This window comes from Populus nigra, chromosome 1 (assembly GCF_951802175.1).
Source record: "Populus nigra chromosome 1, ddPopNigr1.1, whole genome shotgun sequence".
In the NCBI taxonomy this organism is placed as follows: domain Eukaryota; kingdom Viridiplantae; phylum Streptophyta; class Magnoliopsida; order Malpighiales; family Salicaceae; genus Populus; species Populus nigra.
In genome coordinates this window covers 315,593-329,261 of record NC_084852.1, presented here as the reverse complement: position 1 = coordinate 329,261, position 13,669 = coordinate 315,593, and the positions used below count along the sequence as shown (strand labels likewise).

At 36.3% G+C, this 13,669-nt stretch overlaps 1 protein-coding gene across 1 annotated transcript; it reads right to left on the bottom strand.

Annotated features, from left to right (window-relative positions):
* Positions 1-20: 20 nt before the first annotated feature.
* Positions 21-12,854, bottom strand: LOC133690898 (proteasome activator subunit 4). The gene is made up of 35 exons (XM_062111180.1): positions 12,531-12,854; positions 12,346-12,448; positions 12,117-12,229; positions 11,919-12,041; positions 11,480-11,581; positions 11,221-11,386; positions 10,452-10,568; positions 10,281-10,348; positions 10,079-10,180; positions 9,764-9,980; positions 9,380-9,613; positions 9,158-9,285; positions 8,926-9,043; positions 8,619-8,837; positions 8,377-8,532; positions 8,119-8,195; positions 7,802-8,010; positions 7,030-7,246; positions 6,855-6,934; positions 6,594-6,711; positions 6,333-6,503; positions 5,826-5,994; positions 5,708-5,751; positions 5,573-5,615; positions 5,353-5,498; positions 4,969-5,063; positions 3,943-4,844; positions 3,364-3,642; positions 3,183-3,278; positions 2,515-2,693; positions 2,091-2,172; positions 1,646-1,773; positions 1,229-1,321; positions 370-523; positions 21-271 (listed from the first exon to the last, which is right to left on the bottom strand). The coding sequence occupies exons 1-35, from the start codon at positions 12,689-12,691 to the stop codon at positions 230-232; spliced, it is 5,451 nt and encodes a 1,816-aa protein (XP_061967164.1). The 5' UTR covers positions 12,692-12,854; the 3' UTR covers positions 21-229.
* Positions 12,855-13,669: the final 815 nt, after the last annotated feature.

The window sequence follows — 13,669 nt, the reverse complement described above, 5'->3', positions numbered from 1 at the left end:
AACCCAATTATTTAAGAGCATTACAACACAAAATAGGCTGACACCTTTCATTTATTGGCAATAACATATATCTTATGCAATGAAAATATGAATAATGTAAATGAAGACTTATCATATTAATCACACCCTAGAATTACATAATTTCTTGCTGTTCTTCCAATCATTGATGTAACAACCTTTTCAATCATTAGTAGTATGGTATCTTCTCTTACTAGAAACCCAATGTATATCAAGCAAAATATGACGACGAAGACGACGTATCAGCCAGAACCTGCAAGTATCAAATAAGTAGAGGTTTAAAAATCAAGGTAACTAAAATTCTCCAATACAACCTAAGGCATCTAAGAAGATAAACTTTTACAAAGCTACCTCGAGTTGCTCTTCAGTAAATGAATCTTTCTGGACATTCCATGTATCCGCATGAGTCCGCCGGAACTCAGCGATTGCTTTTGTAACTGCAGATTTCACAGGTGATGGCTCTCCTCCAAAACGAGCCAGCAAAGTAACATGCTCAGGCAACCAACTGAAAGGATACAAATTACCAGGTAAAATACAGGGGCCAATGGGATTATATTTATATGTATTCATAAATTATTCAATGAAATATCAACAATCAGATCTCTTCAATCCTATCCCCTAAGTTAGAGTCACAAAAAGGCTTTCTGGTGTGGTTTACAAGAGCTGAAAATAGGATAGTTACCGCGAAGCCATTCACTTGTTTCAAAAATATTTTAGTCACCCTCAAAGAATCTTCGTTTAATAACAGATGCCAGGAAAGAAAAAAAAACAGAGAGAGGGGGAGAGAGATCTTCAGCTAGTCTTGAGCAATACAGGTACTTCTATTCGAAGTCTCCTTCCACTAAACCCCCAGCATATCAGCCCATTTCTGCTGTCGTGATTGACATAATCCATGATGGTGTTATTACAAATAAAAAAAGAACCACAGAAAACAACCCTTCGACCATCTTCTTAAGCAAGGGTGTGTTTTAGGATACCTTAACTCTACTGGGCTTATTGTTACTCCAAATCACTATTTTGATTATACAGATTGGCTAGTTGGATGACAATAAAAAGATCACTTGACAACTCAACTACACAGAGGATCTGACATGATTATGAACTTTCCATTAGTGGCACACCATCACCATTTCATACGAAAACCAAAATATTATAGGATCATTCTGGAAACACATGATACAATCAGTTCCTTGTATTAACATGAACACACCTGGGCATATCATATGGAACTGACAATACAGAAGCCACCAAAGCAAGTACTGCACCATGAATAGATGCTACAGATTGGTGATTTTTTAGATTCCTGCAATCATGCGAACAATCTTTAGGTTAAAATTACAAGATTATCCGTAACAGGACTTGTTGCTTGTGTACTCAAAGCAGAGGGGATGTGAAAACAAGGTATATCAGCAGTGATCCACTCACAATAATCATGATGATGGCGAATAACATGTATAGTATTTTGACTTCAATAAGAAACGAATTTTCAAAGAAATTTCAACGCAAAACACCAGCCTTGCAAGTTTGACATGCAGACCCCAAAAGCAAGTGCATGAATGTGTGCATGACAATTGTATCCTCAGTGAAAGATAAATCTAACTTATAGAACATTAGATAGTGATATGACCTCTGCTTTCTCTTCATTTGGATGATCGTTTTTGCCTCCAAGTAAGCTCTTTCACGGAAGTCTCTTGCAAGATCTTCATTCCCACCCTTCACCAAACCTGCTAGAACTGCTGCAGCATGCTCCCTTACCTGACCAAGAATTTAGCTTTTTATGTTGAAAGCAAAAATAGTGACTAGTCCTGTTGTCCAAGGAATTCATTCCCTCACTAACTCCCACAATGAAAGAAACCTTTGCATAAAGGACTATCCGAACGCACCTGGTGACCTAGTATTTCAGTACTTGTATTTTATTTTGGGAGTCCAAGTTCTTATCACAAATAAGAGTCAGTCAGGTCGATAGTTATTAAATATTAATAAAGTAGATGATTATTCTTCAACAGCTAATCTACATTTGCACCTAAAAATCTATAGTACTCTTTAAATTGAAGATTCAGCCAGGAACTTGCCTCTACTTGATTATCTCTCAGGAGACTTTCAACTGTGCTCCAAATTTGTTGTTTTTCCACATTTGAGAGGATGAAAGTATGCCTGTAATAAAAAGAGCACGCCAACTATATTATAATCCACAACATAACAAATACCCGCTTAACCCACAGGCTCAAGCTGATTCCCAGAAAATACTCAACATGGCTCTAATCACATTCAAGCTGATAAAATATATTTTCACATTCAGGTCTATAACAGACATCTTGTTAAACATGATATCACGGAAAATAAAATTGTTATCCACAACAGACAATTAATACATATTCTTGTGTGGGAAATGCAAAGCAAAATTCATAGCTTGCCTAGAAAGGAGTTTAGCATGTTTAATATGATAAAAAGGAGTCCACAATGTAAGAGATGAGGCATTCAGAAAAGGCACACTACCTATACATAAAAGTACGCAAATATGTCAGAGTAGCTGATCGGGTCCGCCAGTTAGAATCATTGGCAGAAGAAAGAATCACTGAAACAGCCCTCTGGAGATGAGGTGCCAAGAAAATTCTCCATTTCAGCAATTCAAAACATGCCTTTGCCAGTGTTGACAAATCTTTATTTGATGTTTCCTTCACAGAAGCAACATTAGGCACATTAAGGAAATAAATTCAAGGATGCTGTTACCACTATCAAATTGCCCAGATAATTTGAAGCAGTCCACAATATTGTGCATCACATTGGCATCTGTGTTTGTAAAATCTCTAAAACAAAATGCTAGCAACAAGTGGGCAAGATGACCGCAGCTTGTGCTGCTCTGGGTGGAAGACTTGCATGCAAGATCAAATAAGGAAACTGCATGCCAAAAGAGAATGCTATTCTACTCAAATAAGGAACCATGTTTTCCCCCTTTCTGATCTATTTTGTAATAAAAAGTGTCATTCTTATTGTTTGTGTCCAAACATATGTAAGCCAACCCTAGAGTGTAGGCGAGCATAAAAGGAATCATGGAAAAGAGTTGGGGTGTTCAGAAAATTGGAGCACTCAATGCAGCAATTAGATGGAAACCACTGGCAAAGACCAGTCAAGTAACACAAACAATGAAAAAGCACCATAAATACCTGCAAAGAAAGTACAGGATAGAGAAATTGCACGATAACATCCAGTACATAAGAAGATCTCCCAGACTTCAACGTTGAGATGATAAAATGAAATAGCTACATCAAACAAGAAATATACTGATAAATCAGTCATTCTTAATAGTTATAGATGCAAATATAAATTTATTCTGAAGATTAATACCGTTTCCATCCACTTAACATCATCTAGTGCATCCCCATTCAAAGACCTGTTTTGCAGAGCTATATGCCCATCAGTCTCCAAGTTGTCTGCTGGGCTAGTATTCTGAATATTTGTGACCACATCAGATGCTCGGTCAGTCAGAACAAAAACCCACTTTTCCTCTTTCAATTGATTGTCAATCTCACTGCCTCCTTCATGTGAATAATCATGAGCAGATGACAGCTGAAGACGAATGTTAGAGCACAACACGGACAAGGTAACACCTATGGCTTCCCTTACCTGTTCCGTGACAAATTTCCATTGAAACAAGATCAGAAAACAACTCAATCTGTCACAGAAACAGAAGGATGCAAAAAATATGGTTGTTCTTTTCAGACATCATTACATAAGATCAATCTCTTCCTTGGAAAAAATTAAATTTCTTCCTTATTTCCTCCATTCCCTTTTTCATGCGTGGAATAGAAAGGAAGTTCAACTTACTAGAACATAATCATATGATTCACAAGAGTGGCAAAATATGCCAGCAGACACAAAATTTGAAAAGTAGAATAACAAAATGTATGAAAATGCCATGCTTACTTGGGCTGATGAGTGGCACATGTTATCCAACAACTCATTCATAAGTTTGTTATGGAGCTCTATCTCAGCCATTGGCATCTTTTGCGGGGATATTTCTATTAGTGCAGCAGCAAGAAAAGTGTAGCGCTTTGCAACAACAGTGGTATTTACAGCTGGAGGTAAAGGTTTCATCAAACAGTCTAAAATTTGTTTCCTCAGGATGGGGACTCTTGTACCATATTTTCCTTTTCCTGTCACTGAATAGCGTATGCAAGCTGCCCACTCTGGAATAGATTCCACTGACTGAGAAAGAATGATACTCTGCAACTGAACTGTTATCCAGCTGTCCCATGCTCCTAAAAGACCATTGACATCAGAGTGCAACACCCCAGCTAATGCTTCAGCAGCAACACACTGCTTAGACCTTTCCTTAGCATTTGCAAACTCCTCCAATGTTTCTTTAAGTGCTAGTAAGACAGGCATGCCACATTCTTGTATTAGCCGTTTAAAGATTCGTGCAAAGCTGGAGTAAAATGTATCACTTCCTAATAGAGAGATCCAACTAGGAGTACGTGGCCATGAAGACGAAAAATCAAAATAGAAACGGGTAATTGATTTGTCTGCAAGGCTTTGGATAGAAGAATTCCTGTGACTTCCTCGGGAAGATGTGCTCTCAGTATCAGTGATTATATGAACATGAGACAGGCTATTCAAAGTCTCATTAAAGAACCCTTCTTCCTGAAAAATTTCACTTAATGCCCCTTCTAGAGATGATTTGACATGTGTTTGTGACTCCTCAGATACTGCAGACTGATTCTCAGCAGAGAGTCTGTAAGGCGATTCTTTTAATAGTGTATTTAGAGCTGAGATTGCTAGTATCCTTGTTTGAGGAAGTTGACTTTTTAAATTCTTAAGAAAGTGACCTGAAAAGGCATTAGTAAGACAATGTTGAAGAAATTGTGAATGATAATATCATTAAATTGTGGAAAGAGTGATGGTGAAAAGGGCAAGGAGTCAATCACACAAACTGACAGGGAAGGTACTCACCAGCAGTTTCACTCAGGATTTTAGAAGAGATGTTTGGAACATTTCTAGAACCCATAGCCAACAATAGAAGAACTCTGTTAGCCATCAGGTTATACCTGCCAGGTAAAAACAACAAGGAATGAAATTGAACCAATATCCATGGCAATTTGAAGGCCAAGAGTTTTGAACAAATAGAGCTTCTGCATTTTCAAAAATTCCAGTCAAAACTATACATGCAGTTTGCATCAAAGGTAATCCTTAATCAATCAGACACTATTTCTAAGTCTGCCAATACATGGTCCTTCATAAACAAGCCAAGACAGTTCATAATAAACTTAAATGCAATTCTCCAGGCAGCTCAGCACAAACTGCAAATAGAAAGTAAACAAAGAAATAGATTTTTACCGCCAATGCAAACCAGTAGAATCAAAACTCATCGATCCAATTTGAGAAACCAAATCAGCAAAATTTGGTCCATCTATGTGATTATCTGGTGTCCTGAAAATGCTTCTAGACACTCCCGAAAATTGGATGTTGTACATAACAAAAAGCTGTTGGCAATCAAATATTAGAGGAAGAAAATTCAATGACCCAACCCTAAATTACTACTGATGAGAGCCTTGACCTCATTAATCGCTTTCTGGGCTTTCAGTGATTCATGATGTGAGCTGCAAAAACAAAAAGGAAAAGCAAGGTAGAGCCATATGACTTCACAATTATCAACAACCTCCAATATATAAGAAAAGGAATCAAGGATCACCTTGAAAGAATACCAAGAAGAAAAGAAGACAATGCTTTTGGATCCTGAAATAAAAGATGGCATATCAAATAATTTTATTTCCAGATATGTATTGCAACCAATTTGTGCTGAATATTACTGTTGTCAAATGCTTGAGAACTGTTTGCATAGAAAGGATTGTACAAGAACCCAGCACTGCATATTCTGGTGAGCTGGGATTCTGTAAGTGTTCAGTAAGTGAGAGAACACAGTTTGAAATCATTGATGGCCATCTCTTAATCATTTTCAGCAGAGATTTTCCAGCAAGCCTGGCATAAGATTAACAATGAATATCAGATATGATATGAACACTCATTGTTTTTCATGGTAAACAAGTCAAACCTTTAGTTAAAATCATTTGCAACCCTATGACCCAATAGAATCATATACGCATATGAAAATCCAGTTTGATCACACAATGATTATCGAAGACTGAACAACTTACACACGAACAATTTCATAGCTATGCAAAGAAAGGTTTAGCAGATCATCCATCAAAAGAATTGCACGTTAAAATCATTTGCAACTGTATTGCCCAATAGAATCATATATGCATAAGAAAATCCAGTTTGATCAACCAAGGATTATCAAAGACTGAACAACTTACGCACGAACAGTTTCATAGCTATGCAAAGAAAGGTTTAGCAGATCATCCATCAAAAGAATTGCATGATCTGGTGGAGAGAAGTTCCTGCTTGAACGAAACCGATGATAGGAGGATTGTGATGACCTCCAAGTACTATGCATGTATGCTTTGTCGATAAGAGCCCACCTGGGCCTGAAATGGATTAGATTAAACATTCAAATTCCAGTCTCCAATGCAAAGTTCACGTAACAATACAGGGACTATCATGACAGGACTTCTTGCCTTTTTTTTCCTCGAGAATGAGAAGAAACGATAAAATTCATTGGAGGTTCTAAAATAGCAGCAGATTCCAACTTCCAAGCCTGCCTGTGATTCGACCACTCCTCATACTCCAAACTTCCTATTTGACCGAGGTTGGGAGATGAAATACACATGTCAAGAGATGAAAAGGGAGGATGTCGAAAATAGTTGTACAGAAAAACTACTCTAAGCTCTCAAAAAAGTTGAAAGGAATTTTATTCATCCAAACATAAAGTTCATTACCAAAGTTTCCCAAAGCATCCATAATACGGACAATGAGTATCAAGAGGATGCTGTCATCTGATTTTTCTTCTAACATATATCTGCCAGTGTTGCAAATATAACAGCATTTTAGCAACTCGGACTTGCTCAATATGGGTAAATAATATCCAGATAAATACTAAAATCCAAACATTACTTGCAAGCTGCATGTATAATCTCAGCAGCTTTTTCACGCAGTCCAGTGCTGCCAACACTTGAACCAGTTGCTCCGGCTATCAAGAAAGAAGTATGACTTGTATCTTCAACAATCCCATTCCTGGAGGACGGGCTGAAATCAGGTAAGCAAGATAAAACCCCTTGCAATGAAGAATCAATTCGCAAAAGAGTCACTTTCAAGTGCTCTTTCTCATTCCCTGTTAACAAGTTGCATGTAATTAGTGAAAGAATAATAATGAAATATCAATTGCAACATGTAAGTCAAGACAATTTTCTTTACATGGGAAAACAGCATGTATTCAATAACTTGGGAAAATTCTTCAACTACTAAGACATGTGGAGTCATGAACACTAGAACATGGTTGTATGAGATTTATCGTAGAATGAACCTTCCTAAAATATTTTGATCCATTGATATAAAGTCATCAAATTCAGAGGTTTTCTAGAGGGCCATTATTTTTTACTGGTTTTCTGACTTAGCGAGGCTCTGTTTGGCATTGCGGTTCAACCGCGCTTTTGAAAATTTTTGAAAATATTTTTTTTAGCTTCAAATTAGTTTTTTTGGTGTTTTTGGATTGTATTGATATGCTGATGTCATAAATGAATTAAAAAAAAATATTTTAATGCATTTCTAAGCGAAAAGCAACATCTACCACACTCCTAAACAGGCCCTAAGCTTCTCAAGATAAGAATTTCACCACAAAATCAGAAAAATACAAGAAGAAAACTATATTAGAAGAAAGGAGGATTACCTGCATCTGAATGTATTTTATTTTGGCATATTTTCAAAAGGTCATCTAAAGCTGATTGAAAATGAAGGTTTAAAAGTTCATTTGCGAACTGAACTTCATCATCACTTGGAACATGCCACTTGGGGCCCATCAATGGTTCATCACTATTATAATCTTTTGCACTGATCCACTCTTCTAATGCCGTAGCAGCTGGATGCCATGAAATGCACCTAGGAAATCCACATTCTTCAATTTTTAATTCAAAGGGGAGTTGAATAAATAACCTACAGAAAGAATTTATCACAATCACATGTATAGATGAAAAGACATAAGCTCACTTGTATTGATCGATAGGATAATAAACAATCAGGCTTCCAAGGAGGGATCGAAGGAGATGATCACCAGCTCCATTAACCTATCATATGATGAGAGAGTTTTCCACAACAAAAAAATATGTCGTTAATGCAATACAATAAAAACAAACACCCATTTAAAATATTCAGCAAAATATCCAATATGCACCCTATCCAAACAAAAATCATTTGAGTAGGATCTGCAATTACAAAACAAACAAGTTACTGGAAGTAAATTGAAACCTTCCAAGAGGGAGATTCAAAAGCTAACGCGATAGCCTCTTTGAATTGATTCTTGTAACGAAGAAGAGCAGGACCTCCATAGTTTATGGCAACTGATAATATTTTCAATTGATAATCGATTGCTGTTTCAAGAGCTGGAGAGATTGTTGGTTTTGCCTGGAAAAGAAGCCATCAATTTTCAGTAAGAATCTTTCTGCAAAAATAAAATCTAATAACTTATGCCATCTAACAAATGAAAAAACCTTAATTGAAACTTTAGCATCAGGAATCCCGCTCCCTCCAAACCCTGTAGCAGGTGTTCCTTTCAAAGAGGATATAACAGATGACAAGATTGGATCAACAAGAGAAGCAACAGCCTCTTCCGGGTTTGAATGAACACATGCACAGCAAAGCAATCCAACCTCTGCAACCGCTCCAGGAAGAATGTTTGTCCTAACAAACTTTGCAATTTTTCTCAAAGCCTGCTACCATGAAAGGAATAGTTTACAAAACAATCTCCTACCCAAGGAGGGGGACATGGTGACTGTGAATGAAGAAAACAATTGAAACCTGATTGTATAGCGGTTTTGATAGCCTTCCAAGCAAGATTTCAAGCATACAATAGTAGAAAGGACCATCATCTACAAGAAAAGTTCCTGATGTTGCTGATGAATGTAGGCCTTCATTCCTATAACAATGATAATGAGTTGATCTAACTAGAATGGCAAATCAGCATGTCTAAGTATATGAAGTTATGCAGAAAATTCAAGAAAGAGATAAGAAACTTAATGCTATTACTTACAGAACACTGCCAGGTTCCAAATGTTGAAGTAACGAAAATAAGCGACATAAGAATTCATCCAACCATTCAGAAAACTGGATCATTGGCAAGAACGATAACTGATCGGTGTTATCATCCAAAGTAGCAATCTGCATTTATAAATAGAATAGCAAATGACCATGTCATAAATCATAGAACTATAAAACATAAATGAGAAAATGAGATCAAGGCCTTAACTCTTACATTGGAAAATATAGACCCAAGTAACTGCATGGTTGCCAATGTTTTGGGAGGATCATTAGCATCCATACCAAGTAAAGCATTTGATAATGAGATCGTTAGAAGATCAACATATGCATCATCACCACCACCACAATCCTCTTGTTTACCTATACTTGAGAGAGATGTGAGACATAGAGAACGTCCTGCATATGCTACTGACATCACTGCAGTTTTCAACTGGTGGGTGGCAGTCATCTGACTAGACACAAAGGTTGGAAAAAGACAAGTTAATGTGGTGAAAGAGGCATAATCCGAAGAGGAGACTACTAAATATCCCTTGAAGAGAAGGTCATTATCAAATTTTAGCATTGTGGGCCCTAAAATAACACATGCACCACTACTAACCGTCTCCAAGGCCAAACGGAATCGAGATGCCAAAAATGGAAGAACCAGAGTTGGCTCCACATATGACAAAATGGAAGTTGCTGCAGCAACTGTCTCAGAAAGATGTTCATCTTTGCTATATTGTCCGCGATCAATTAACTTCAGCAAAACATTGACAAAAAAAGTCCTTTCTGATCTTCCAAGAAACATATCTGCCTGTCTACTGCTATCAGTGCTCCTGTAACATTAATATTTGAATAGTGAGAGTTGAGCTAACAAACTTAAAGAAAATGCATAACACGTGTACAAGCGAAACAGATACAGATATATCCTTACTGTTGCTCACGCTGTAAGCGCTTCTGGAACGTAATGACCAAATTAAGCAAAAACCTCTCCAATGAATAAGTCCAGCGACCTCCATTAGAGGGATGGTAATATCTAAATAAATAAAAAACAATAACGAGCCAAAAGTAAGAACTATGAACAATTCACATGGTTGGAAATGATAATTAGAGTATTTGTATGTTAGTGAACAAACTGTTCTAAGAGGTTGATCAATTTCTCGAAATGCTGCTGAGCTGCACTACCAGGTTTAAGCAGATAGACCTGAATCCGCAATGAAATAACATAGGATGATGATATAGACAACACTCAGATGAGATCAATTGTGGAAATCAACAAAATGGATGGCCATGTTTATTGATCTTACAATTGACTTTGCAATGGCCTTTGCTGGGGTGGCAGTTTTATTGGAGAATAAGAATCTTGTATATCTTGGAACGTCAACAGAAAATGGATATGAAGCACTTCCATTTGCCACAGGAACCTTTGATTGCCAGATTAAAGCATGATAGTGGAAAATCAGAATGGCAAGAAGTAGATTGATATCGACAGAGAACTCAAGCAAAACAAGAGCAATAAATTTTCTTATGGCAAGAGATAGAGAATTAAAGTCAAGCCTCATTTAAATGCACGCAGCATTTGATCATATGTTTTGTACACTGATTCCATTCCCACATTTAAAATATTTAAGTAAATTTGCAAAGAGTGAAGAGTTCTAGATCCTCTGTATTCCAACTGTCCCTGCTTCTTCCCTCTTCTTGATGTTGTAGAATATTTATAAAAAAAACCTTCCAACAAGGAATCCTTGCTTGCAAACTATCTCATAGTTAATTTGTCAATGCATATCTTTAGTGGATTCGGGGAAGAGGTTCTCTCCTCCTGTTCCTCTTCCCATCCTTTCCCCTACTACAGGTACTTATGAAGTACTAACTACATAGGGTTTAAAAAAATTCAGCAGCATGATTTAACTTGTCTTTGCTATCATTATGAGCTATAATTCCAAATGTTGAAGAAGAAGGAAATCCTACCACTCATGCACCTCTACTCCTCAAATCTAAACATCATGCAAGTCAAGAACTTCTATTCCCCCAACCTAGAGACTGATAAAAGATTAGATAAAACATACATAAGCTCACCTCGAACATGTTCAGGTATCTACTAAAAAGCGTTGGTAAGAAGCATTCCCAGTTGATAAAGTTGTAGTTTTTAATAACACGTGCTATGACAGCTGCCCACTGGTTGTTCCAGAATTGGGAATTTGGTATTGAGTCCCACGAGTCCAAACTTTTTTTAACCCAAGCACTGCCATGTCAACAATAGGTTATAAAACTTGTTCCAACAACATGTCCAAAAACCCTAAAGAATTAAGAATTCCAAAAACTATGCATCACATACTCAGTATAGAAGTCCTGGTTCTCCAAGTTTGTAGGTAGAAACAGTCTCACAAACCCCGATCCTTCAAAGGCTGAATTGTGCCATGGATTTTCCAATAGAGAACTGCAAGTTTATTTCAAGAACATTTCCAGGAGTGAACAACGAAATTGTAGAAACTTTATGATGCCACCAGATTCTTCAAGGATGGATTGCACCATCATATAATTTAATTAATGCTTTTTCAGGCTTTTTGTCTTGGCTGTTTTACAATCGCATAGGCTAAATGAACAAAACCAGCCTTTCTAGTTGTTTTTTTCAATTTCTAAATTGGATTCCATTTACCATTGAAATAATAAAGTATAAAAACCTAGATAACACCATATATGTGTTCCAGTACTGCATTTAGCAACCATAAAAAGCAATAGAGCAGTGAAAACCAATTTGAAAACTTCGAAGTCACCTAAACTCGTTCCAAATCTCCAAAGCCGAACCAACTGGAAAGAATCTCCGGCAGGACCGAACAAGTGAAGTAATAGTCTGAAAATGCCTTTGTCTCAATCTCCACCCTTCTGGACCAGTATTCCTGTAATGCACATCATTATACAAATCATAAACACTAAAATTACCAATATAAACTCGCAAAAAAAAAAAAACTAACCTTGAAAAATGAGTATGAATTAGAGTATCATACAACGGCCTCCATTGTACTTTGAAAGCCAACTTCTTTCTATACTTATTCAACACTCTCACTAACAAATTTCCCCATCTCACCTAAAAAAAAATAAAAAATTCCGCCATTCAAACTCAATAAAAAAGAGAGATAATTATCATAATTAAATAATTAATCAGCATTAAACAAGGTCGTGAGTCGTAAATCATAATAATACCTGAGCATAAAGCTTATTCTGCGAAATATTGAACAATTCAATTCCAATTTGAACGAGCTCAGCTACATCTTCCAAATTCAACTCGCTCTTCGCCTTGATAAAACTGTGATTAACAGTAATTAATTAACTAGCTAACACTCGATTAGAATCAAATAAAACTGAATTCAAAAGAGGCGGAGACTAACAGTTCGAGGACGGAAACCCATTTGAGAGTGGAGTAAACGGAATCAGGATCGTCAGGTTTGTAAGAATCTTTAACAGAGTTCAGGACGCGACGGAAGGAGTCTTTCTCTTTCTTCGTCTCCTCCGCCACCGGTGGTGGCAACCACGCATTGTAGAGATGCATCTGGTTCTGAATTGAAGGAAAGAGAAAGTTATTAAGAAGTAAGGAATATCAAGGTCTGTGTCTCTCTTTAATATAGGAGTTTGGATTTTTTATTTCTTGGAGGAGGGGACGGGGATGGAGCTGAGGGGAGGAAGGCAGGCTGTTTCTTTTGTGAGAAGAAATGTCATTTTTGTAAATAACCGGTACTAACGGTGATGGATTGTTTTTTCTTGGACTGGAGTGGCCGACGGGGTTTTGCTGGGGGTTGACTGGTAACCGGGACCGTTGGTTTTCTCTTTCTTTTTTTGTTTTCCTTTTTCTTTTAAGATTATTAGGATATAGAATGTTTAAGCGTGTGTTTGTACTTTTCAAATAAAAATATATTAAAATTATTTATTTATTTTATATATCAGTGCATTGAAATCATAAAAAAAAACATTTAAAATAATATTAATTTAATATTTTTTTTTAGATAAAAACCAGTTTAAAAATCACTTAAAAAAATAAATCATACCATAATTCCAAGTAAACGTAATTGTTGACGAGAAGATTCCTTAACTTGTAGGAGGGGTTGATAGAGATGGATAACATATGAGTAAATTATTATTTTTTATTTTCTGTGAGATTGTAATTGGTGCTTCTAGTTTTAAGAATTATAAGTTAGACCCTTGATAAAAAGTTAAACTAATAATTTCTTTTCTTTTCTGGAATCTCTTAAATTATAATTTTAAATGTGTTTCTAATTTTGTATATAGTATGTGAAATTATATATTTTTATTAAAATTTAAAAATAAAATTGTTATGAAAAAAAAAACAACAGAAGAACTAAATTAGAAATAAACATGATAATATAAACACTTGAACAAAAGGGACTAAGTGATTATTTCACTAAAAATACAGGGATCAAATGAGGACCAGATCAATAACTTACCAAGTTAGTTGTTGAAGAATTGTGCACTCGTGGCATCTATCTTGGCCATTAAACTATATATATATATA